Source organism: Parasteatoda tepidariorum, chromosome X2, assembly GCF_043381705.1.
Source record: "Parasteatoda tepidariorum isolate YZ-2023 chromosome X2, CAS_Ptep_4.0, whole genome shotgun sequence".
Lineage (NCBI taxonomy): Eukaryota > Metazoa > Arthropoda > Arachnida > Araneae > Theridiidae > Parasteatoda > Parasteatoda tepidariorum.
Window position 1 is genome coordinate 51,267,390 of NC_092215.1, and position 25,329 is coordinate 51,292,718.

Consider the following 25,329-nt stretch of genomic DNA (forward strand, 5'->3'; position numbering starts at 1 on the left):
TCTTGAAATTAAAGGAGTTTCAAGCAATTTTTTAAAGTAAATTTCAAAATTTTGAAAACAAAGCTGAAAATGATAAGGGGTTTTCCACAAATTTCATTTTGTACTATTAAACATGATTTATTAAAAATGACATCGTAGAGGATATCCCCATAAAAGAATGTTTTCTTTCCTTATACCATCATCACAGTTTGGTGTCCGGACGATTATTGCAAGATAATATCATTTGTCACCACTGAAGGGGTTTTGTCTTCAAGATACAAAATGATACTTGTGGAAAACCCCTTATCATTTTGAGCTTTTTTTTTTTTTTTGAAGGAAGTGCAAAAACTACTTACGAAAATGCTTAAAACTCTTTAAATTTTTAAGATATTCAAATCAGACTTTTACATTAGTTGCATAAGACGATTCACTTCAAAATCATGAAAATTTTTGTTCACATTTTTCCGCGCATGCGCAGTATAAAGGAACTACTTAAACAAGTTGTTCTTGTTAAAGTTGTTCTTGTTACAACTTGCTCAGTTTTAAACGGTTTTTTTAATCAAATTTTAAAACAATAATTTTGTATTTTATTTTAATTGCTCCAAAAATTTGGTTTAATTTTATTAAATATTTTTAAAGTCATAAAAATAAAAACGTAACAAGAAAAAAATTTATTTTTTATAAAAGTGTCCGTATCTTCATAAATTTTTAAAGTTTGGTTTATGAAGTTTAATGCAGTTATTGCAAGTAGCAACCAGAGTAATCGGTACAAGCTTATGGTTCGATTTTTCGGCTTAGGGTGTTCGAAAATACTTGTTTTCTTCCATAACTTATTGTCGGTCCCTAAAACCTCTGAAACCTTTAAACTTAATCGATAAATAGGAAAAATCGCAAAGTTGCAACATAATCCTCGAAGTATTTCTTGAGAAATTTTAAAAAATATTAAAAAATGAAAGTATCTCTTACATTATTTTTTTTTTCCAATGGTAGGCACTGAATTTGAATCTTTGCCTATACTATGCCAGAATTGTTGCTCATTTCGCGTTACCCAGTGGGCACCTGTGAACCAAAGTCACGGAGGCGAGCAACATTGCCCACGCCACACTGCCACAAACCCGTTCATAGGGTGGGCCACATTCACACATCATACACACACACAACAGAGGACAGCACAAAGAGAGAGAGAATCATCCATGCCCACAGCGGAATTCGAACCCGCAGCCTATGGCTTCGCAGTCAGGCACGCTAACAGCTCGGCCGCCTGGCCGGCTATCTCTTACATTATTGCTGCAGGGTAGTGTATCTATCAATCTATCTATATATGTATACATATATATATAAGTTCAAAGTGAAGATAAAACAAGGAAAAACTATAGACATATGAAAAGGAGGGGGGGGAATAATAAGTAAAAAAATAACAAACAGTTTAAAAAAAAAAGGATGAAATTTTAGTTAAAAAAACCGGGGAAAAAAAGATATAATCTTTTCATCAGCCCACACGATTATATCCGTAAAAGAGAGTGCTTTCTGATATTATATCAATATAGCCAAAGCAAAATATATTAATACAGTAGTGTGAGGAGCACTCAAAAAAAATTTTTTTGCAAAAATTACAACAAATAAAATAGAATACAATAAGTAAAAATAAAATGTAAAAACGGAAAATAAAAGAAAAAGAAAAAACGGTATGAAACATAGACTATAAAGCGAGTAGCGAAATCAGATGTATAATTACATGGATGGGAAATTTTTCAAGCAATATTATGCGCAATAAATGAAACTTATTGTTTTTCTTAACTTTCCTCGTGTTTTCTTGTATTTATTTATTTATTATATATATATATGTGTGTGTGTATATATATATATATATATAGTTTCTTTTTGAACGAAAATTACGATATGTCATCATCATTGAGGGTCGCCTTGCATTGGTCGATTGAAAGAAAACTTTATGTTGTTGCTTGAAATGCTTAATTTGGACGAAGAAAATTTTCTTACTGCTCCATAAATATTACTTGGCATGTATGGGTCTTTTTTATAATAATAAAAATACACCCACTCATTTATATAAATTCACTGCAAACATAGCAAAAACTACATATGTATGTATTTATATAAAAACGTAAAGCATCCGTTACATGGCATTTTCTAATAGACACTTGATTTTGCTTGGTTCAGACTAAATATTTTTTTAAAAAATATTTCTTGCATATGCCAATAGACATTTTAAAAAATCATGACAAACCGGTGATTTGAAATTGAACTTTTTAGCGCAAAATAGTGTATTCGGTAGAAAATGCCATTAGTTGGGCGGTTAGTGAATTTTCTTATAATATATTTGCACGGCGAAATTCATTTAAAATTTAGTTCATATGATTAAATAAGTGTCATATATATTATTCAAAAATGACTATATATACCTAAAATATTTCTGGGACATTTTTATAACATTTAAATTTGTCCAGCAAACAAGAATTCATTAGCATCAGCGTCGCTGAAATCGCTTATTATAAAAATATGTTTTGAGACATGTAAATGCTTCTACCAACACAGTAAGTTTGGCGGAGGTGTTCATATACGTTACTGTTTATGGAAAGATCACAGGTTCGAACCTATTGTCTATCATATTCATTCTCTACTTTTCCATATCATGGAAAAAATTATTATGACTTAGCTCTGAAATATTTTTGCGTCATCCTACAAATATTATCATTTTAATCATTTTATATATATTATATATATATATATATATTTTTAATACAAAAATTAAATACTTTTGTATTAATANATTGTTTATATATATATATATATATATAGATATATATATATATATATATATATATAGATATAGATATATATATAGATATAGATATATATATATATATATATATCACTTATAAACTGCTGATGGGGCCGTAATATTTGCTCGTTGTTATAGCCGTGGTCCGTAAATTAAAAAAAGTTTTATTTCGTTAAAAGAAATAGATGATTTTATTAATCTTGAGTGGAAATTTTGAATAGTAATCATTTTAAAGTAATGATTATAGAAGAATCTCCGATGAAGAAAGATATTGAAGGTTGCTTTTAAATTTCATTTAGTAGGTCACTAATCTGTGGTGATTAGAATAAAAAATATTAAATAAATTGATTCAATAAAATTAATGATCACAACAGTTTAATAATAATAAAAAAGTAGAAATTATATTAAGTTACAACGTAAAAGACAGACAGGATTAACCAGAGCAGCATTTTTTAAAAAAGGTGAGTGTTCACCGGTCAGCAAGCCCGAATGAATGTTTATATTGAGCTGTTGCCAGATTCTTGAAACTAAAGTTTGAACACAAGAGATGTTGCTATCTTATAAAAAGGTCATTTCCTTGAGGGAAATGTTTTGCACTGCCACCTGGCGAGCAGAGTTCATCGCCATCTAGTGAGAAGGTGGTTCACCACAGTACTTCTTATTTTTCTGTACTATTATTTTCTGTTTTTTTATTTTCTAATTTTAGTACTGCTTACTTTCAAAGAAGTTAGTTAATTTCTTGTTCTTGTTCTTATTCATTTACGTCGCACTAGAGCCTTAGTTAATTTGCTTTGAGCTTTGTTATTATCTCTTTGTTGTATCACTGCTCGCAATGATAATGCTTCGAATAAGACTCATGACCCGTAAAACATAGTCGACATCAAAAAAGGGATTCCTGAAGCCAAAAAACATCAAAAAGAAATTTTTCTATGCAGGGATTAGCTGAGCTGGAGGGGTGGAATTAATTATGAATCATAAAAAATATTACTTGCTTATACCACAGTTCGCTCGTTAAAAGCCAGCCATGTTTTAATAAACTTAACTTAATGCCAACCATTTCCGATTTTTACGTTAAATCCGCGCTCTCTTAAAATCAGGGTTGGTTATAAGAAAGTTCGACAATGTGTGCTATTAAAATCACAAAATTTTTATCTGTCGTTTATTTTGCATACAAATTCGGCCATTTTTTTTTTTAGAATCGTGGAAAGAAAAAAAACTAAAATAAGTTACGTATCTGGGTCACATAATGTGTTTACATAAATACGGAAAAAACAAGAGAATATAAACTTCTATACAAATAACTTGAAAAAATGTCACCAACTGTTTGCTAATATTAAAAATACAAAAATTGAGTGTTTATAACTAAATAAAAATTAATAAACTTCAACTATAGAGATATTTGTTTTTCTTTTCTTTTTTTTCTTTCTTTTTTTGGTGGGGAACCACATTTTTCTGCAATTTAAGTGAGAAATATCATTCGGGAAAAGGCAAAATGGATGAAATTTTTGCTTATATTTTGGTATCTATACACAAAATGAAAAGCAACCATCCTTCTACCTTATTGCCTCTTTACAATCTTGATTTTTTGTGTAAATAAACTTAACACGTATGGTGAACAACCGGTTTAGCTATTTTTTTTTTGTTTGTTTTGCTACGAAAGAAAATTATTCTATTATATTTTTCAATTCTTCCATAAATTTCAAATAAGGGGTCTTTTGTTGATCAATCATGCTCCGTTATTTCCTATCACATTCAATGCAGTCTACGTTAAAAGCTGTTACAAGCTACTATACTGTAGCCTTGTTTAAAGCTACTTTAACACTCAATAAATGTATTTGCTTATAACGTCAAGTTCGGTACAACTGCAGTTCCAGCTTTCAAACTGCTAGTGGGACATTTCGTTATAACGGGCTTTCATTCTATTTCTTTAAAATTATTTTTAAATAAAAATATTTGTACATAATTGAAATTTAAAAGCATATCTATTTTCGGAGTTTTTTTCTCATTATTAACAAAAAAATAAATGAATAAATAAATCAAATTTCATCGATTAAAAATTTTAATTTGATCATTTTTGACCGAATGTTGAATTTTGTTTAATACATAAATGTAGTTGTATTGCTTAATATATCGAATAAGTTGTTAAAAAAATTCAATGGTATACAAAAATTCAAGAAAAACATAACGTAAACTCTTTCAGATCTTTAACAAGCTAATGGGTTATTCTCACTGTATAACAACGTGATGTGCAACAACGGAACACTGCGCAACAACGTATGAAATAAATCTTGAAGAAAATAAATCCTATATCTTTCTCGACACCCCTTCATCAGCTATTTACAGATAGTTTTCATAAATTAATTTTGGAAATAAAATTAATTTTTCAGGGGTTCTGATTTAAAAAAAATTCTTTTTCTTCTACTTTCAGAACCCCAGTTCAAATTTTAAGACTTTATAGAAATAATGTGGTTGAGAATCAAGGGGATCATTGAATAAATGAACCAGGAAATAATGGGACCAGGAAAGAGGGGAATCAGTAATTAAGGGTACACGGAATTAAGGAGATCAGGATCTAATGGAAAAGGGGATTAGAAAGTATGGGGATAAGGAAATAACGATCAGGAAATAAGGAGATCAGAAAATAAGGAGAATAGGAAATAAGGACATCAGGAAATAAGGAGATAAGGAAATAAATATGTCAGGAAATAAGGGGACCGGAAAACAGAGACCAAAGAAAAATAGGATCAGGAAATAAGGGTATCAATAAATAAAGGATTAGTATATAAGGTGATCAGGGAATAAAAGGATCAGTTACTAAAAAGGTTAAGAAATTAAGGCTATCATGAAATTGGGGGATCCGGAAGTAAAGGGATTAGTAAAGAGGAGAATCAGGGAATAAAGGGGTCAGTAAGTAAAAGCGATAGGAAATAAAGGGGTCATGAAATAAGTATATCATAATTGTAATGGATCTGTAGTGGAAATGTAACTTTCGATATTTGTAAATAAATATTTCTGAAGAAAATTTCTTTAATAAAAGTTGATTTCAATACTTTCAGGTAATTTGTATACAAATCGATATTTTATCTTTTAGCTTAGGATGGAATAATATCCAAACTATGTCTCGTTCATGCTATACATATTTTTATGCATACCATCAATATTTCGTAACTGCAAATTGATTTGGGGGAATTCAAGGAGTTAAGGAGTAAGACTTAACAGAGTAATCATTGAAATTTTTTTTAATTTAAGAAGAAAAAAAGGTTATTAAAAATTTCGGTGTCCTCCTCTGTTCAAAAGGAAGGGCTCAGATGCTAATGTGCCTAACTTTCATTGGAAAATCAGGAAATAACGATATCAAGAAGTAAGGGTATCAGAAAAATAGGAGGATCAGGAAGTAAGGGTATCAGGAAACAAGGGGATCAGGAAATAAAGAGGATTGAAAAATAAGGGCTCCAGAAAATATGAGTATCAGGAAATAAGGGAATCACGAAAAAAAAGTTACAGGAAATAAGTGTATCAAGAAATAAAGGGATCAGGAAATAAAAGGATCATTGAATAAAGATTTCAATTAAAAAGGAGGTTAGAAGGAATCAGGAAATAGGTGCTTTTGAAGAAGTGATAACCCAAGTCACAATTGAGATACATTCATAACCAAAGAAAGTAATGTAATAGCAAAAATGTAATGTTATACAGAAAATGTAAATATTTTTTTAAATTAATATTTTTATTAGAAAATTTCTTTAAAAAATTTCGGTTTTCTTACTTCTAGCTAATTTGCATATCAATCTGACATTATCTCTTAGAATGGAATAACGTCCAAACTGTATCTCGTTCCTGATATACACTTTTCTCAAAACATTTGAAATATTTCGTAACTGTGAGCTGATTTGGAGTTCAAGGGGCTAAAGAGTAGTGCAACTCCCGAAAGCAGAAATTAAGGAGTGAATTTGCAGCATTATCTTCATAAATCCAAATTTATCTGCAACCTCAACACAGCCAGAAAATTATTCTTTTTGTAAAAATTCTGCTGAATCTAACATTCAAGTAGAAAATTTTGCTAATATAATAAGGTCCTTAAAAATATTATCCAAAAATGTTACGTTGTCAAAACTTAACTTGAATTCAATAGAATGGTACTCAAAAATGAAGTCAATTCCTATATAGCTAATGCTGTTTTCGAATAACAGGGGACAAAAAAGTCTTAAATTTCTTTTTTTCCTTTCGGAGTTCTCTCGATTCAGCTTTTTAATTTTTATTGTAAACGAATTCAGAGATATTTTAAAAGGGATTCTCAGCAATTTCCCCTCAATTGTTTTTTTTTTTTTTTTTTTTTTAACCGGAAATCTCCCNTTTTTTTTTGTTTTTTAAAAAGAAAACTTATTGAAGAAAAGTAATATGCAGAAATAATCTGCCGTTCTAGTGACCGGGGCGATACTGAGCAGAACATCCATTGCAATTTTCTATTTTTTTAACTTTTATTAAATAAGGTTAATAAGAATTGTGTTCTTTTAAACAGAAAATTCACCGATCCAGTTCTGGGAGCATTTTTATATATTTTGATATGATGGAAAAATTATTCCACATCCTACAATAAAGATTTCTTAATTTATTTTTTACTGATATTACTGGAAAATATTAATCCATTTTTATGTAAATTTAGCTTGGTAAAACATTATTAAAAAAATTTCATAAGGCATTCACTCATAAAAAATTTTTTAGCTTTTGTTTCATTTACAGTTTTTTTTTTGTTGGCAAAATTAATTTAATTGAAAAAAAAAGAAACAAAAAAAAACGTTATATAAATATTTCTAGGTATTTTCGTAAAATGCCATCCATTTATGCATACCTGCCAACTTTTACGCATTTGGCGTAAAATTTTATTTCTGTATTTAAAGTGGTAGTAAAATGTATGCTTCATTGCATTTATAAACTTAATTTATAATCTTTTTGATCCACCACTATTTTTAAAAAAAATTAATCGTATATACTAATATGTAATAACATTCAATCAGACCGCGTAAGCTAGTTCAATATACTGTGTATGTTTCTGTCCAAAATTATAATTTAAATTCCATTTTACTACCACTGGGGAAAATCATCCTCGAAAGTTGGCAGGTATGATTTATGGCATAACTACCAATACGAAAATTAAACATCAATTCACTGGTATATAAGACATGCAAACTTGATTGAATCTTGGGGTACCTTTTGATAGATGAAGTTTGGCATTGTCGATGACTCCTCCCCCCACCTTGGTGACTTGTGGACGTGATATGATCTCGCCTATCTTGACAGTAACACCCACTTCGATCTGGTAACGCCTACTTCGACGAATGGTTCACATTGAGCAGTTGACTTGCTACTTGTGTCTGCGACGTTATCCACCTCCTCACTCTGTTGCTACTCAGTCTTGTCTCGATCATACACAACGTCAGCCTGCATACACTCGACTGCTAAATGCAACACAGGAGCGACTACGACCGTGATGTTAATACACCTCTCCCATTCAGCACTCAAAAAACCCGGGGACCTTAATCCAGCTCTCCCGGTTTTTCACAAGTACAGCAACTAGTGGTATCCGTTCATCGAATTCTATCCCAGATAAAATTCTGGTGGGGGAGTTTTGTGGCGTAACTACCACTGCGAAAATTAAGCATCAATTCATTGGTATATAAGACATGCTAACTTGATTCAGCCTTGAGGTTCCTTGTGATAGATGAAGGTTGGCATTGTCGATAACTCCACCTCTCACACGTTCTTTAGTTTTAAACACTTGTAGCATTGGTAATATACTCGCTCTAACACTTTCGGTTAGAAAACATCTACTGATTGAAGACAAATAGAGGAGTATCTTTTTTCCCATCGCATTTTTTTCATAAACCAACAAAATTCACATACTCAAAGAAAATTAACGCTATTCGCGATCGCAACACTCGAATACGCCATCTGGGGAGAGACCGGTTTCATGCTTTTAGCCCTTCTCCCTTCCCTCTCCTCCTCTTTTCAGTTGTATAGGAATGTACTACGATATTTTCCCTTTTCTTAATATTTTTCCTTTTTATTTAATAAGAATATTTTTTAAAATTTCCATAATACTTTTCTTTAGAACTATGTTTAATGTAGTTTTCAGTTCCATATAGTTTTTCAAGTTAAAAGATTTCAATCTATATGAAAATCAAGAGTGAAACTAACGTACTTCCTTCCTCTATGACTTTCCACACGCTAATGGGGAAAGCATGTGAAGTGTTGCCATAGGAAAAGAGTTCTGCTCTACGCCACCTGCAGCCCATTTCGATCGCCAATATTCTCTCCACTCTTTAAATATATATATTATTCATTATGTTTAAATAAATGTTAATAAATTTGCCTCTTTAAATTCTCATTTTTCATACTCTTTCAAATCACCTCATCGCAGAATCAAACCATTTTCTTCAACCGCATTCAAAAATATTATTTAGTCCGAAAAAAAAAATAAAAATCACAACCTCTTTTCAAGTTGACATCAAATATAGACTCACTTAGTAAGATACAAAATAAATAAATAAAAAATAATGTATTATTTTTTATTTATTATTATAATAATGAATAAATAAATAAAAATGTACAAAACAACTTTAAAGGCAAATACATTATAATTTATTTCGAATAGTTTTGCATAAATATACAGCAACATTAATATATCATTTATTTAAAAAAAAATAAATAATGAAGGACATTTAAATAATATTGAATGGCAGTTATTGCAAATATACGTTTAATAAAATTATCGTTTTTTAAAAAGTTTCAATTTTTTCAGAAATTGGTAAAACAGGACATTCTAAAAATGGTAGATACGTAGGGACCTAATACCTATCTAAAAATGCATCCTGGATTTCAGCGAGATTCGAACAAACAGTGACCGTTCACATTGCCTCTTAGCTTTTTGCGTAAGAATGGGAACTTGCTGATGGATGGTGATTTCAATATAAATGTAAGCAATAACAATCCTGAGCTTGATACCTGCTCTAGTTCCGGTTAGAAAGTTTGCAACTGCTTATTACAGCTTATTCTGCGAGGCGATATTTTCAAACGGATAATTTGGTTTTCAGTAAAAGAAATAAATTAGATAATTTCTGAGCTCAAATCTGCCGTATTTCATTAGATATTAATGTTATTATGTAATTCTGGTGAGTTTGAAGTGAAAATTTGTTTTAGTTATTGATAGATATAATGCTAAGATAGATGGCATGGTTGCTACATTTTAATTAACTCGCTTTTATGGCTGTCCTGATTTGGCCTCTTTTCATTTGTTAATTACTGTTTGTTCTTGCTGCTAGATGTGTACCATCTTACGTTAGTGTTAGCACCTTTATCATTGTTAACACAAGTATTGTTAACATTGTAACCACAAGTAATAAGTAATCAAATACCACGTGTGCAAGAATCTCAAAACACAATGATCACGTTGTGACCCCAATGGCTTTAAAATACACCGGAGACAGTAACCCGGAAGTATGGACGGTATAGTGTAGAAAACACCATTCATAGGGTTTCGCTGATAAAAATATTTAACTTCGGATTTTTTTTATTCAGTGAGAATGGTCATTTCAGTTACTGGGTGAGATCAGTCACCGAAGAGGTTCACGAATTTTGAAGCTAAAAAGATCTTTCACGCAGCAGAAATAGGCTGCCAAAAGTGAGGTATCAATCTCATCAATCACAATCACCCAAAGCTGTTTGTTTATATCGTGAAGGAAAAAAAAACGTTTTACTTTTTTGTTGAATTCAATTGTGATATATATTGTCAGTTAATTATATCTGGAAGTCGGCTTTGAACAATTTGTATTTGAATTCTTCCTACTAATTTTGAAAGATAATTCAATTTTAGAAAGATTTTTGTTTTCTGTCTATTTTAAATGGGATCACTTTAAATTTATTCCTGTTTTAATAAGACTATAAAAATGGAAGCTGATGATCATGCGGTTAACAAAGTAGGAAAATACTTAAATTTAGTTAATGTGTTGATGCTGTTATGAAGTGATCTCATTTTAGAAATAATTTTATATTACTGTGCAGAATTTGTAAAATCGAAAAGTGAACATAGTTCTATATTACATTTAATACCTGTGACATTTCTTTTTTCTATGAGTTGAAATCATGAGAAAAAGTTTTTCCATTTTGATGATTGATATTAGATCTAATTTTATTTTGTTGCCATACTAACGAATTATTGTGTCATTCTCGGGGATATTTCCGTATCGTGATCTGTTGCTCCAACTACAATCTCCGAGGTGCCAAATAGATTTTAAACTTGCAAATTTAAAAAAAGAAACATGTAGATGTTTCCCCATGGGTTGGCCACCCATGGGCAAACATCTACATGTTTCCTACATCTAGAAGTAATCTAAGTCTACATGTACTCGAGTTGATCCCTTTCTGTGATGTTTTTTTTTAGTTTCTCGCGGGCCTCTGTCTGGAAGTTTCCAAGACAACTTGGCGATTGTTCTGCCACAGATCACGATATGGAATTCTCCCTGGCATTCTCAATCATTTCAATTTATGAGGTTTATTTATATTCTAAAAATGTATTGATAGGTGTTTTAATTTCCTCTGATGGGCCAGTTGAATATATATAGATATATTAACTTTATTTATGGGAATAACCTTCAAAAGCAAATAATGCTTATTTTTTTCATTCCCTTTGTTTGAGAAAAGAGCACTTTTATAATTGATAAAGCTAATTTATTTTCCAAAAGTGTATACTAATAAGTGTTCTAGTTTTCTTTTTATGGGATAGTTTAAGAGTATCTGTTATTTTAATTCATTCCTGAGTATAAACTTCAAAAGCAAACAATGCTTATTTTTTCATTCCCTCACTGTGAGAAAATGACTCTTTCGTGATGGATTAATTCTAATGTTTTCAAAGACTTATTTAAAAAAAAATATTTTTTTGTTTTACCTGCTTCTTTTAATGGACAAAAAAATATTTTTTAAAAATTAGTCTTTGAAAACAAGGGCAAACTGGTTTCAGTTGCATAAAAACATTAAAGCTGTATAGTATCACCTGGTAATTAAGATTTTACATAGACTCTTATAGTGCGTCTAATAATTTGGCCAGGGACAAATGACGCACTTAATGTTTAATATTTTATCAACATAAATTAAGGATTTAATTTCTATAACAAAGACGTTCAATATAAATTTTATAATGCATAATCTTTTGATAGCCTTTTTGACATAAACTTAAATGCGTGTTTGTCATTCTTCAGTGAAGTAATAGGTAGAGAAATGCAATAGTAAATAACTCTACAGAGACACAAATATTCTAGTTCATTTCAACTGTTACATAAGCAATTCTATTTCATAATTATTTTTACAAAGGTATTGAAGTAAATCAGAATTAAATACTTAAAACTGGATCAGAAACTGTTATTTAGCTATTAAGAGGTCACTATGCAGGAGCAATCCTTCATGGCAAATTTTCTCCATCTACATAAGAAATTTAAAGAATAATGAGTTCAGGTAAATGTTCAGAAATAGTGAGTTCAGAAATAATGAGTTCAGGTAAATCTTGAATTATACAAATTATGGTAGGATTAGGCAAGATTACGCTGTAAGGAAGCAATTCTGTTATAATTTGTAATTTTTTTTTCAGTATTTGAAATTTCATTGTTTACCCTAAGTTTACCTTAACTCACTTTTTTCTAAATTTTTAAAATATTAATGGAGACGAAACAAAATTTCCCATGAAAAGTTTCTTCCACGGGATAGCATTCTTTAAACACGAAAGATTTGTGTAATAATCATATGATAACTTCTTAAACAAATTATACTTATAAAATAAATATGACACCATAATGAGCAATGAGATGTAGATGAAGATAATAAAATTAGCAGAACATAATGTAGCATACCTGCCAAGTCTCCTGTTTTTTAACGAAGACTCCTGTATTTTACATCTGTCTCCTGTGTACCCGTATATTCTCAAATTTCCCCTTATTTGTTGAAGAAATTTTTAACTAAAAATTTGGTGATTAAATATCCGCTGATGGCAAAAATAATTTTCTTATTCTTCAATAGATGGTGCTATTGACAGTACTGCAATATGTTGAATGTTTAAGTAATTATAAATTGTGGTTTAAACAAATCTTTAGATTAAGATTTATATACATATTTTTTACTTCGCTAATTGTAAGTGCTTATACATTCCAACAATACACTCCTCAATACAATCATATTGTATTATTTCCAATTTTGCCTTACATGATTACAGTTCGTGACCAAATTATTAGACACACTCTAAGATTCTATGCAAAATCTTAACTATCAGGTGATACTATACAGCTTCATTGTTTTTATGCGACTGAAACCAGTTTGCACTTGTTTACGTTCGTGTATCAATTGGTTAACATTGTAATGCAATATGTTAAAAATAAAACACAAATAGAAAGTATATAAAAAATCTCTTGAATAAAAACCCATTACAAATGGATTTTTATTTGTGATGGTCAATTTCTTTTTTTAACTTCTGTTTTCCTTTAAAAGCCTGATATCAATACTTAAGTGTAGTTAGAGTTTCTGACAAAAATGAATAAGATCACTAAATCAAATATACATATTTTTCTAATGAATAATTTAAAAAGAGCTTGCTTTTATTTATCTTCTACAGAATTAAAGCTCCTTGCACACAGGTAGAGTCTGGGTTATGTTTTTGACATCAAAAACTGGTTTTTGATATGACATGTAATAAACTGACAAAAACTGTCAAAAGTCTAAGACAAGTTTTTTTCCTTCCTGTCATTGGCGATATCTTATTAGTTTAATCACTATTTATTAACTGTTTAAGTCAGGCGCAATACTTTCTTTATAATTACTGCAATAATAATTTATATTACATATCATGTATAAAAAAATTTATCCTAAATATTTGAAACTATTAGCCACTTTTTCAAAAAATATGGTACTATTTCTACTTTAAAATCATTAATGTTTGATACATTATAATATAACTTGTCACTTTATATTACATATAATAACCATGAGCTGTTAATTGCTATCGTTATAAATATTGATTTTAATTCTTATATGTTATGATTTACGGCTCAGTAAAACTGAAGTAGCTGTCAATAATTACGTCATTTCAATTTGTAAATTTCTTTTGGATTCTCAATATTTGCTGTTATGTTTATATGTACAATGAACCAAAAAAAAGGTTCACCCTGAATAACTTTTGGTCTAATGATTGTATCTTCAAGTTCTAGAACTCACTCTTAATGGTTTGAGGGTGTAACTTCAAATATATTTGAAGTTAATAATTAGCATATATGCTAATTATTTAGTGCGGATGATATTTTAAGTTATGACATCAGACACAAAAACGCATCTTCTCTGAATAAACATGCCTTTTTTTCTTCAACGAATATGGATGTCTGACCCCCAAAATATAGGGGTAGCCGCAATCTGGGAAAAATGGTCCTAATAGTTTGGTCAGGAGGGTGATCCAAAGATTGAACCTCTTAACGTTAATTTTACTCTTTGCGTATTTCACCATATCTCGAGAATTTTTTAAGTGAATTTAGAAAAATTTTCCACGCAATTATTTAATTTTTTTATCCAAAGATAATTCCATGCAAAAATAAATTTTGGTAAATATTTTTTTTATTATTTTATTTAATAATAGTTGAAAATTTTTTGTCTGATTTTGTAACTTAAAATATTGTCTGCACTGAATAATTTGCATATTTGACATCACCACCTCAAATCATTAAGATTGAGTCCTAGTATGTGAAGATTCGATCATTAGATCAGAAGTTATTCAGAGTGGTATGTTTTTGTTTTTGGCGCACTGTACATGAGCATTATCTATAAATTATGATATCTGTTTCCTGATGAGTAAAATAATATTATTTTCCTAAAAATATAAATATTTGTTCAAATCTGTTATTAATTTTTTCAATCAATTCAAATGTTTAATTAAGTTATTGACAATATTAAATTCAGTTATTTGAATAAATTTACTAATACATATAAATTTTAGTATGTTTTTATAGTTTTAATTTAATTAGTATGTTTGACAATTAATATATTTTTTAATAGAATATGATTTTTTCATCAACATTTTGATTATTTGACAGTAGAAAAAGGGTTTATTTTTAAAATGATTAAAGAATATAATAGATCAATCAATTGAAATTTTACATCTACTTTTTATTTAAAATTATTATATATTCATAATAGCTAATAATAACTTTCCACACTAAAATTTATATTTTCCACAATTGTCAAAAATTATGTCAAAAGAGATTTTTAACATGATGGTTAAAACCAAATTAGATAAAACCATCAATTATCAAAAACTTGCCAACCATGGATATATTACATAAACTCAAATAATATGCTTAAACTTTATTAATAGTTTATTTAGTTTTGTGTTTAAGTTCATGAACAAAACAGCTATTTTTTTCTTTTATCCTTACATCCTTAGTATGTTTTTTAAAGTCCAGATCCCCAATTAATAATAGAATTTTAATTAGTTTAATAGATATTAATATTAAATTATTCCTTTTTTTATAGTCAGTTATAAACCTTCTTGGTTGGTTATAGTCATTTTTTAAATTGTTCCCCAAAAATAACACTACTGTTTCTAGATATGGACAGTATAAGACAGAGTTTAAAAACAACTATTTACTATGGTATATTGAGATTTGTTCTAGTCAATAAATGCACTGATAAAGAATTGCAATACTTTGAAAAAGAAAAAAAAACGAAATCTAATTATATTTAAGTATATATTGATAAAAAAATATGAGAAATTTGTTTTCTTCTGTTTTATGTTTAGAATTGAGGCAAAACTAAGAGATGCATAGTAATGAAAAATGAAATAATGATTTAGATGCAAAACTTGAAAGTGTTCTTTTCTCGAAATGAATTTTCGGAGTTTGCCTCTAACCTTGTAAATTGGTATGTTGTAATGATGCCAAATGCCAATGTTGTTTCTATCTGCGGTTTGGGTTGGCTGAAACATTTTGAATTTGACAAACATATTATTACCCAAAAAGAGAAAGCATGAAATACAAAGGGTAAAAATTGTTTTCTAAAAGTACTCAGTTGAATAATTTAAAATTAATATCTAGAAAGAAAGGGGAAAAGTCTTATTCAAATTGAATGTCGATGTGTGATACTGATCGATTTAAAATAGATATCTTTTATCTGAAAGTAAATTAAATTTATAAATATGTCGGAAAATTATTTCAATACAACGTTTATCATTAAATATTTTTACAGACATGAATCCAAATTTAATAATTTGATGAATAAGCTATTAATTTTATATTTTATTATTTATTTTTAATTTCTCTCTCTTTCAGCATTGCTTAAAAGAAACTTCGATTAAATCTGATCTTTAATTTGAGTAAATTGTCTTCAAATACAAACAGAACAATTTTGGACTGTTTTTGATAGTTTTGGACAGGACGATGAAAGCAATGGTTTTTACCACCATCTTCTAATCCTTACTAACCTTGATCTTCAGTATTTGCAGTAATTTGATAATTAAAATATTGCGTGAATAAAAGATAGGAAATTACGCGGACACGGATTCGAATTTAATAATAGTTTAACTTGAATAAGCTATTAATTTTGTATTTTATTATTTATTTTTTATTTCTCACTCTTTAGGCATTGCTTAAAATAAAATTCGATTAAATCTGAATAAATTATCTTCAAATACAGACAGAAGAGTTTCTGACAGTTGATAAAAGGGTTTTTGATAGTTTTGGACAGGATGATAAAAGTCATAGTTTTTACTATCATGCTCTAATCTTTGCCAACCATGATCTTTAGTATTAGTAGTAATTTGATTATTAAAATATTGCACTTGTGAGTATATAGCATTATGATTGGATATCATTAATATACATATTAATTAAGGGCCTTATTTGAATAGTGTTATAATTTCATCTTTGTTTATTTTGAGATACAGAGCCTTAAATGAAATGAATGTATTTTTTTCATTATTTGCCTATCTATTTGGCACTAAAAAGAAGCAATAGGTGACTTGGTCCATTATTCAGATAGGGCCTTAAATTAAAACTACTCAATAGCTTGTTGTATTTCAGTATTTTTATTTACTAATATTGTTTTAAGTAAATCAGCACTGTTTTAATATTGTTATATAATTTTTAGATGAAAGATTTCTTATACATTTACAACAAAATGGCTGAAACCTGTTTTAATCAATGTATTGAAAATTTTAATGGTCGTCAGTTGACACCAACTGAGGTAAGTTTTTATTATTCATTTTAACTCTCATTGCAATGTTAATAAATAAAAGCAAGCAGGTTGAAAGAGGATTTTTTTACATACTATACCATATATGTAGTGATTTTTGTTTCTTTATATTTATTGAATGTTTTGAACAAATTTGTGTCTCGATTGGTATGTTGTCAATTAAAGAGTGATAGGATTGAAATCATTTTTGAATGTTGCTTGGTACACTTAAATAAAACTTATTGTACAAAATATGCTTAAAAGGTATTTATTTTATAAATGTTTTATCTTCAATGTTAATTTTTTGTTTCAATTTCATTTTTTTAGACATAAAATATTGTTTTTTTTAAATTATTGCTTTACTGATACAATTACATTATTTTTTTTTTATCTTTTATTAAACCAAAGCTGTAGTGAGCATTCCTTTGACACATACTTTGACACATCTTAGATTTTGAACAAATCTTCTCAAACTTTAAAATACATTTTTGTTTTTAAAATGTGATATTCTGTATTTTATTGTGACAATTATTTCACTTTATTTATAGTCGCTAATGGTTTTTAAATAATCGGTACATCATATAGTTGATTTTTTTTCTCCTGAATTTTCTTTTATTGAAAATATAAGGATTTTTGGACACTAGTTGAGAAACTGCAAATAAATAAATTATTAAAATAGATAATTGAGAAGTCCAACAAAAAACTGAAGTTTTTTCTAATAAAAATAAAGAGTTTCTTCTCTAAAAAATCTGTTTAATTAGATGGAAAATATCTTTATCATCAATTTAAAATCAAGTTTTGAGTAAAATGCTTTGAAAGATTGCATTGATTTGATATCTTAATAAATAATTTTTATGAAAAAAAGGTCATTGATAGAATGTGGAACAGTGGTGAGATTAGCAAATATTTCAATATTAACTTTTTAATGCTCTAGTCAGCGTAACTGATTAATGCTCAGGTCAATATAAATTTTTAAAAAATATTCTGTTGTTTGGGGCATTAGATAACTTAAACTATTCAGAGCTCTCCAGCATGCAAAGTATTGTTGAATAAAATATAACTATATTTGATGAGTGCTTACCCATATACGAGGTTTTAACCATGAGATTTCAATTTCTTAAAAAATGTTCTCAAAAGTCACCAACCGGGACATTTTGTTGCTGTTTACCAAATAAGATATATTAATTTCCATAATTATGTTCTACGTAACGCTCATGAATATAAAAGGAAAGACCAGGAGAATATTTATCATTCAGAGTTGCTATGCTTAGTTATGCGTACTATGCTTTATCAGTCAAACTTTATTATCAGCAGAAGAGTGACAATGCTACCTTGCACGAATTTTAGGGATGATCGAGAAAAGAACTGGTTAGCATTGCAAATTTATGAAACATTATTCAACAATTTAAAATTACAGAAACTCTAATACAGCAACCAGACAAGGGGCACAAAGTTACTCAGTAATATTCAGAATATTCAGCAATGGCTGTTGTTAAATTGGAGGCAGCAAGTGTGCAGGGAGGGTACCAGTGCTTCCAGAAGGCATAGATCCTAGATTCAACGATGTAGAAGATTCTGCGTCAGATGTTGAAGTTTTACCTATATAATATCTATTCTCTTCAAGAATTGCTCCTTGGATGTGGCCACCTGATTAATTTTTTTTATTGAGATTTTTATCTTGAATAGAACTTGATAATATATGATCATGGCAGATTTTATTGAAATACACTCTTATTTGAACAGTGGTGTTAACTCACACAACTGCCACTTTTAAGCTGTTCTTGTTTGCATATTTTATCATTTGTCCTTAATTTTATGTGGAAATTCCTAAAAGTTGATCAGTGACTGGAGCCATTACTAGTAATAGGTATGCTGAAGTGCTACAAAACTTTGTGGCTTTACAACTGTAGCAAAGAGGATGTCTTGATTTGATAATATTTACACAGGATGGTGCAGCATTCTACATTAGACTTAATGTGCAGCTCATGTTGCCGCAAAATTTTTCTGACAGCAGAGTCATTAGTTGTGTAATTGCTATACAATGGGCATAAAATCCTCCTAATCAAAATCCTAGAATAACCACAAATCCATGAAAATCAAAATAACCACACCATAACTATCAGTAAAATTCATGCTATCTATACACAGATGTGAACCATGGTTTCTTTGTAGTAACAGCACAGGTTTTCCCAGAGTATTTTTTACTATGGTGCAGAAATGCTACTAGAATAAACAGAAACTTTTCCCTTGCACCCAAGCACATGAATTTGCTGATCCTGGAGGATTCACTACAATAAAATGGTCCATGTTGTTTACCAGATGGCAAGTAAAAATGGTGCATTAGGGTTTTATATTGTAGAAACTACATTCTCTATTGTCACAACGGTTCCTAAATTCTGCAGAGCAAAAAAAAATGCTGCTGACTTGTTTAATACCTCTATAGACTAATACTCTATTTTATAGCCTGCTTTTGATTTCTTATTTTGCCTTCCTTCATATTCTTCCATTTTACTCTTCAGCAGAGTATTAGTTAGAAACAAATTTTAATGAGGAAAAACATGATTTAAAAATGAGTTTGCTTCATGGAAAGGACGCCCAGTAGCACTTCATGCTCCCATGCCCCAGGTCCTGGGTTCGATCATAGGAACGGGCAAGGTTGACTTAGCCTTTCATCCCTTCAGTGGGTCGATAAATGAGTACCAAGCATGCTTGGGAACTAAACACTGGGGCATACCTGTCAAGTTTTAATCCTTTCGAAGGTGATTTTTTCCAGTGGTAGTTACATGGAATTTAAATTACAATTTTAAGCATAAGCATACGCTATAATTTGAGAGTTCTTATGCAGACTGCCGCAAGAGAATTACATCTTTATACGTATTCTTAATTTTTTTAAAAATAGTGGTGGTCAAAAGGATTATAAATAAGGTTTATTATAAATGCAAGGAATATATAGAAAGCATACAATTTACTACCACTTTAAATATAGAAATAAAATTTTACGCTAAATGCGTAAAAGTTGGCTGGTATGCTGGGGGTTCCGTGTTCGGCTGACGACCTGACCGAAACATCTGCTCCTGCACCCCAGAGCCCAAGATCAAGAAAACAGATGGGCACAGTAGCCTTTGGCCTTCTATGGGCTGTCGCATCACTGAGTTTTATGGAGAAGGAGAAGTTTTGCATTAACAGAATAAAAAAATAAAAAACAATAATAAGCAAAATAGATCACTGGTTACACTTTCGAAAATGTTGATGAATTTAAGTAGCTTAGTTCAGTAATTAATGATAAAACGTGTTTATTCCAGAAATTGATAACTATATATTAAGTACTTCTTAAGGTTAAGAATACATACAATTAAAATTTAATCTCATCAGTTTCAAAGCAAAGCTAAATTAGTGTAAGACACTGATACAACTGTTTTACTTTTTGCAAGTGAGAAATGGAACACAAATGAGGACGCACATTACTCACTGGAATGTTTGAATGAAAAATTCTCATGACAATCTTTGGTCCAGAGCAAATGTTGGAAAACAAGATATAACTATGAACTGTACAAACTTTATGGACCACTACAATTAACACAAGTTATCCATAGTAATAGATTAAGGTAAAGAAGACCACGAACTTGATGATTGAATAATGTAAAAAAAAATTAGTTGAAAACTTAATAAATTACTAGCTGAAGAAATGTTGCTGCAGATCAAAGATTGATTTCTGATTTATATATAAAAATAGATGAAATTGAATGTTGTTGGATGGAAATATTTTCATTGAAATAAAATAAATAAAAGAAATTATCAGGATTGTGTTTTATGGTATTATGATTTGTGCCGTTTAGAGTTTCTTTAAATAAATCTCCTCATCATACAATCATTAATGTCTCACAGTGAAATAAAAGAATGATAGAATCTTAAGTAGCTTGTAAATGGTGAATTTAATATCAAGAAAGCAAGGTGAAAATTAATATCAACTGGAAAAGGGATGTTGGTAAATGTTACTTATTAAAAAAGTATTTTGTATTATTGAACTTATGGACTTTGCATCTTCTAAATAAATTCAATTCTGAAATATTTAGAAATACTATTTTTAAATATCTTAATAATTTTAAAATATAAGTACTTTCTATTAAGCTTTAAGAAAGGGTCATATTGTCTAAGGGGAGGCAATATGACCTTGCAGATGCACACTGTCTTTATTGTATATACATCTACTTCAAGATGTTTTTGTCTGAAATGCATTTAATTTTATACAATAACTTTTTTAAATGTATTTGAAATTTCATATTAAACTAACTGCTTTACTTTTCTCTTATGTTTGTTGATAAAGTTCAATTTAACATGTTTCTTAAGGCTCTTAAAGTTAATCCAGTCTTAATTTATTTTGTTCTTGAAATAATAGTTATTTTTGGTACCAAAAATATTTTTTATTCTCAGACGGGAATGTTATGTTCAAATAACACTCATTAGTAGTTTCATTCTTAAAAAAAATTGTTTCTTACTGGCAAACTAGAGAAAAATATCTATGTTTACTATAATATTTGAAAATCTATAATAATTTTTTTTGTTTTTACTGCATATATAAAATTTTAAAATCGAACTTTCTTATTGATGCAGTTTGTAATGTAGTTAATGTTTGGACCATTTTTTGTGAAAAAAAATTTTTTAGTTTAAATTTAAAGTAGTGCCGAGTATGTTAAGTATTACTCTATATGCTATTTATATGTTTGTTATACTTAAATATTTTTTTGGATTCAAAAAGACAAGATGTTAATATCTTTTTTCGTAAAATTTACATTGATAAACAGCTAAAAGCAAATATTTCCAGCTACAATTTTATTGCTATAAAATGTCTAATAAAAGAAATGCAATTGTGGAGCATACTATACAATGTTCGTCTAAATTATCTAATCAATTATTGACATGCAATGCATAATGTTTGACATTAGGGTTTTTTTTTGTTTATTTTAAGAACAGAAAATTTGTCTGCACTTACAAGAACATGCTATATGAAAATTTTGTCACAAAAATTATATCGCAACTTATAAAATAAAATAATTTTTCTTTTTTAAATAAGTTTTTTTCAGTGCATACTTAGACAATGCTTTCAGACATAATAATAAATTTAAAAAAATATTTATCTTTTTACACTTTTAACTGTCAAATATAACAATATATCTGATGTGCTATGTTTCTGAGGGCATAAATTCACTTTTTTTGTGTAAAATGCAGTACATTTTAGTGCTATGTATAGTAAAAATATGAATTAAATGTTGTACATTTTATGTTAAATATAGTAAATTTTATGTTAAATTAATTTAAGCAATGAATAATTGATGAATTGTATTCTGTTGTGGGATTTGATATCATGTAAAAAAAGATGCAGAAAAATTAAGCTTTTACTTACAGTTTAATTAATAAAGTCCGTATTTGTGCAATTTAAAACTACAAATATTTCCATAAACCCTTAATGATTTGTTACAACTCTTCAGAGTTATTTTGTCTCAAAGAGTAAAAACTTTGGAAGGGGTTAGCACTTAGCTTAGGCTTCAAATTTCAACTGCATGTAGTGATACAATAAAATAAAGTGGCTATTTTAGAGTTGTAAGGAAATTTGAGAAATATACTTAGTGACACTCTTGAATTGTTTTTGTTTTTCATGCTGTTCAAGACAACTGTTTTTTTCTTCGTTTTGAAATTTCTATTGTATTTAGAAAACCACAAACGGCAAGAATGCCATGTTGTTGTTGTTTTTTTTGTCCTAGTTTGCTATCACTTTATATTCTAGAACAACTAAGAGTGTTTTTTCATTTGCTGAAATGTCACCACTCACAATAACAGAATGGATATTTTTGGTATATTTAACTTTTTTAGTTTTGCATCCGCTTTTAAAAAATAAAATAAACGTGTTTCCTATTCCAAGAAAAGCATTTTTGGTGAAGTTTATCGGAAACAAAAATCTTTGGATGTTTCCGTTTTGCATAATATTATACTCCTTTTTTAACTCTGTATCAATTATTTAAGGGCGTTGTGCTGGAAGCTCTTGTTCTTTTGGCAATTGTCCAATTGTAATATGTACAAAGAACAAATTATAGTTAGTTAAAGCAATATTGTTTTACTTTTTCCTTTGGTGTGATAAAGAATTGTAGCCATCATTGCCTACTCCTTGCATTTTTAATTCACTCTTGAGCTGAACGTTTTGAAGACTTGAATCTGAACTTCAGTTTTTATTGAAGTCATGCCAAACTGTCAATGATGACAGTTTGGTATTTCCTTTGAGTTCTATATAGAAGGTTACATTTCATTCAGTTTGCTTGATAATAATCATTATCATTTAGAGAATATTAAGCATTTAATTTAATACTTTTTTATGTATTAATAATTATAATTAAATACTATTTCAGTCTTTGAAAAACTAAACAAAAGCACATTTATATTTTTTCTCATTGATATTGAAAATTGCTTTACATTTGTTTTGTTTTTCCACCAATGAACTAAATTAATATGACAAATAAAAACAATGAAAATAAGAACAATAAAAATAAATAACAGTTTGAAAATTGAAAGGAGCAAGCAGAACTAGTTCAGAGGAATTGAGAAAATCTAGATTTAAAAAAAACAAAAAATATTTACATGCATTGTGTTCTGCTGTTCGCAACGGTTCTGAACAATACTGGTAAATAGGGAAGCTAGATAACAAGGATTGATGTTGAAAATAATGAAAGATCAAGGGAGAAAAGTGAAATGAATTTTATTCGAAATGGCAGAAGACGAAATTTTTTCCAAAATTCGCGAGAATTCGCGCATTTTGAAATTGGTTAATAGAGTGCACGATCTTCTTGCGTTGTTCATTTTTGATTGCAAGAAAAGAAAAAATAAGCGAGATTCCTTTCGTTCTCGTGCTGTAGGGAAAACACTGAGTAGAAAAAAAAAGTAGGAAAAAATACTCAGAGCTCTAGTTAATTTGACAGTAATTACCTCATGTAAAATGAAAGCTGTTACTTTTATTTAACTTCTTTTCTTGGATTTCATGATGCTAACATTAAGAGATATGGATCTGTTGTTTTTTATATTTATTTTTATTAAGTTAAAAGCTTATTTATCAAATCTAGAAACTATCTTGCATTTAGAAACTTATTTATCAAATTTTACTTGTTCGTATCAAGTAAATATTTCATGTAGCATGCATTGGACACACAAATTTGTTTTGGCTTATTGTTTTTATTTAAACATATTTGCTGTTTATATTTGTTTATGAAAACGATTTACCATTTTATACAGACATTAATTTTACACTTATTTTATTAGCGTTGAAGTGGGAAAATGTTTAAACTTACTGTTGAAGTGGGAAAATGTTTAAACAGCTGGATGTTTAGTTTTTATCAGGGTTAGTGTAGCTGCCTAGAACTACACAAGGTGCCCTTATCAGTTTATCAGTTATTTATGTAATAAAATTGACCCTCTGTGATAGATACTGTTTTCTATAATAACAGTTTCATTATTGTTTTCTCTTTCTAAAAATTTTTTAGTCGGGAATATATGAAGCTAAAATTTGTTTTCAATTAATACAAATATAATGATTTTCATAAAATTTTAAAGGGAAGTTTACTGGGAAAAAAAATGTGGCAATGATAGAAATTTGTTAGTCTGTCTATAAAATTTGCACGCAAAATTAATGTATCAATATATTTTATCTTTTGACTTTTTTCCTCTGAATAGTTGAAGCTTAATTTCATAATTTTATTTGAATTTTCATATGAAATAAAGTGAAGTTTTTGATTTTTGTTAAATTTAGTTTTTTCTTTCAGTTTCATAGTTCTAATTTATACCCAGTAGTGTAGTAGAAAATGTTATGCTTGTTTTATGATTTTGGTATGTGATACATTTAATCTAATGTGTCATTGTGGTGAATAATGTTTTTGTCTATTTTTTGATACTCAAATGAAATTTCTTTTAAAAATTCTTATTGCTGTGTAGATTATTCATTATAAATGATATCTGCTGTTTTAATTGTATTGTAATTGTATCTATCGTTTTTTTTAACTTATTTATGCCTAAAATGTTTTTAGGAATCATGCATTGAAAAATGTTCTTCTAAAGGTGTTGCTGTTAATCATAGACTGATGATGTCATATATGGAAATTCAACCCGAAATAATGAATAAAAGAGTTGAAGAAATGCAAAAACAACAAGCAAATATAGATGCTTTAAATAATCAGTAGGATAGTTATTTATAAAAGTCGTTATTGTACTATATTTGAATAAATTATGTTACTTTAAATGTTATGTATTATTGTACTGTATTGTTT

The 25,329-nt window shown here is 28.8% G+C and overlaps 1 protein-coding gene across 4 annotated transcripts in view; it reads left to right on the forward strand.

The window, feature by feature from the left end:
* Window positions 1-25,329, forward strand: part of LOC107452615 (mitochondrial import inner membrane translocase subunit Tim10 B) — a 70,368-nt gene that overhangs the window by 42,737 nt on the left and 2,302 nt on the right. For 2 of the 4 annotated variants that reach the window (XM_043040928.1, XM_016069157.2), the window contains exons 2-3: window positions 16,943-17,038; window positions 25,090-25,238. In XM_043040928.1, the coding sequence (XP_042896862.1) occupies window positions 16,943-17,038; window positions 25,090-25,238 (245 nt within the window). The other 2 variants (XM_043040930.2, XM_016069151.2) reach the window with 2 other exon arrangements.